Below are 1,213 nucleotides of genomic sequence, written 5' to 3' on the forward strand. Positions count from 1 at the left end.
CACCAGCACAGGGGATGATCCCTGCCCTGCTCCTGCTGCCCACACCAGTGCTGGGACAGCTCAGGGTGCTGGTGGTGATGCTGAGAGGTGACCTGTCCCATAGCCCTTCTCAACTGTATTTAAATCAGAGATTTGGGCAGCCAAGAGCATGGAGAAAGTGCCCAGTACTGGCACGGGCTCAGTCATGGGGCAGGTGTTGGACACAGCTACGGTACCTTCAGCTGGGCAAAGAGCTGCTGGAGCAGCACCTCAAAAACGGTGTTCTCAATGTCACTGAGGGTGCTGAGGATGCTGGCTTTGCTGTCGTCCTTTTCTGCCATGTTTTTCTCCAGGTAGTCTCTGCAAGGAAACATCAGCCAGGTCAGAATAATCTGTTCTCAAAAGAGACAGGGAGAGAAATTCAGAGGTCTCCAGCACCTCCTTCCTCTGCCCACTCTGGAGCATCTCCCCTCTGTCACACCATTATCCATTGCCTGCAGAGGAAGCAGCAAAGCCTTTTCCTTTGGGCCCTTACCTAAAATTCCAGCAGTTGTTCACATTTGCAATCAGAATTGGCTTGTAGTGTCTGTGCTTCTTGCTTTTCTCCTTGAAGTCTTCGAAAGCATCCTTGTAGCTGGAGAGGAGACGGGAAGAGGAGAAGGGGGTGAGGGATGGACGGAGAGAAGAGGAGAAAGGGGTGAGGGATGGACGGGGAAGAGGAGAAAGGGGTGAGGGATGGACGGGGAAGAGGAGAAAGGGGTGAGGGATGGACGGGGAAGAGGAGAAAGGGGTGAGGGATGGACGGGGAAGAGGAGAAAGGGGTGAGGGATGGACGGGGAAGAGGAGAAAGGGGTGAGGGATGGACGGGGAAGAGGAGAAAGGGGTGAGGGATGGACGGGGAAGAGGAGAAAGGGGTGAGGGATGGACGGGGAGAAGTGGAGGGGATGAGGACATGGATGGGGGGCTCTGCCGCCTTACCACCTGCTCCAAAAGTGCCAGGTTTGCTGGTTAAAAAGGCTGCAGCTCCTTCTGTGTATTATTTTCCTGTTTCTTCTCCTTTGGGCTGTGGAGGAGGGACCGTGCAGACCACGGGTTAGGGGTCCCCTGTGCCCCCCACCTACATTAATGATTTGGCTTTTTGCTTTCCTGAATTGGCCATAGTCCCAAATCCTCAATACAGGCAGGATGCCCTTGTTTATTTGTAACATTTTATTATTTTATATATATATTAACA

The 1,213-nt window shown here is 52.9% G+C and overlaps 1 protein-coding gene across 1 annotated transcript in view; it reads right to left on the reverse strand.

Annotated features, from left to right (window-relative positions):
• LOC104538754 (tumor necrosis factor alpha-induced protein 2-like) overlaps positions 1-933 on the reverse strand; it is a 4,721-nt gene extending 3,788 nt beyond the window's left edge. The window contains exons 1-2 of the mRNA XM_010182070.1: positions 515-933; positions 216-339 (exon numbers count right to left, since the gene is read on the reverse strand). Of these exons, the coding sequence (XP_010180372.1) occupies positions 216-339; positions 515-933 (543 nt within the window). The remainder of the gene's footprint in view (positions 1-215; positions 340-514) is intronic.
• Positions 934-1,213: the final 280 nt, after the last annotated feature.

The sequence above is a fragment of the Mesitornis unicolor genome, unplaced genomic scaffold (assembly GCF_000695765.1).
Source record: "Mesitornis unicolor isolate BGI_N332 unplaced genomic scaffold, ASM69576v1 scaffold39653, whole genome shotgun sequence".
Classification (NCBI taxonomy): Eukaryota; Metazoa; Chordata; class Aves; order Mesitornithiformes; family Mesitornithidae; genus Mesitornis; species Mesitornis unicolor.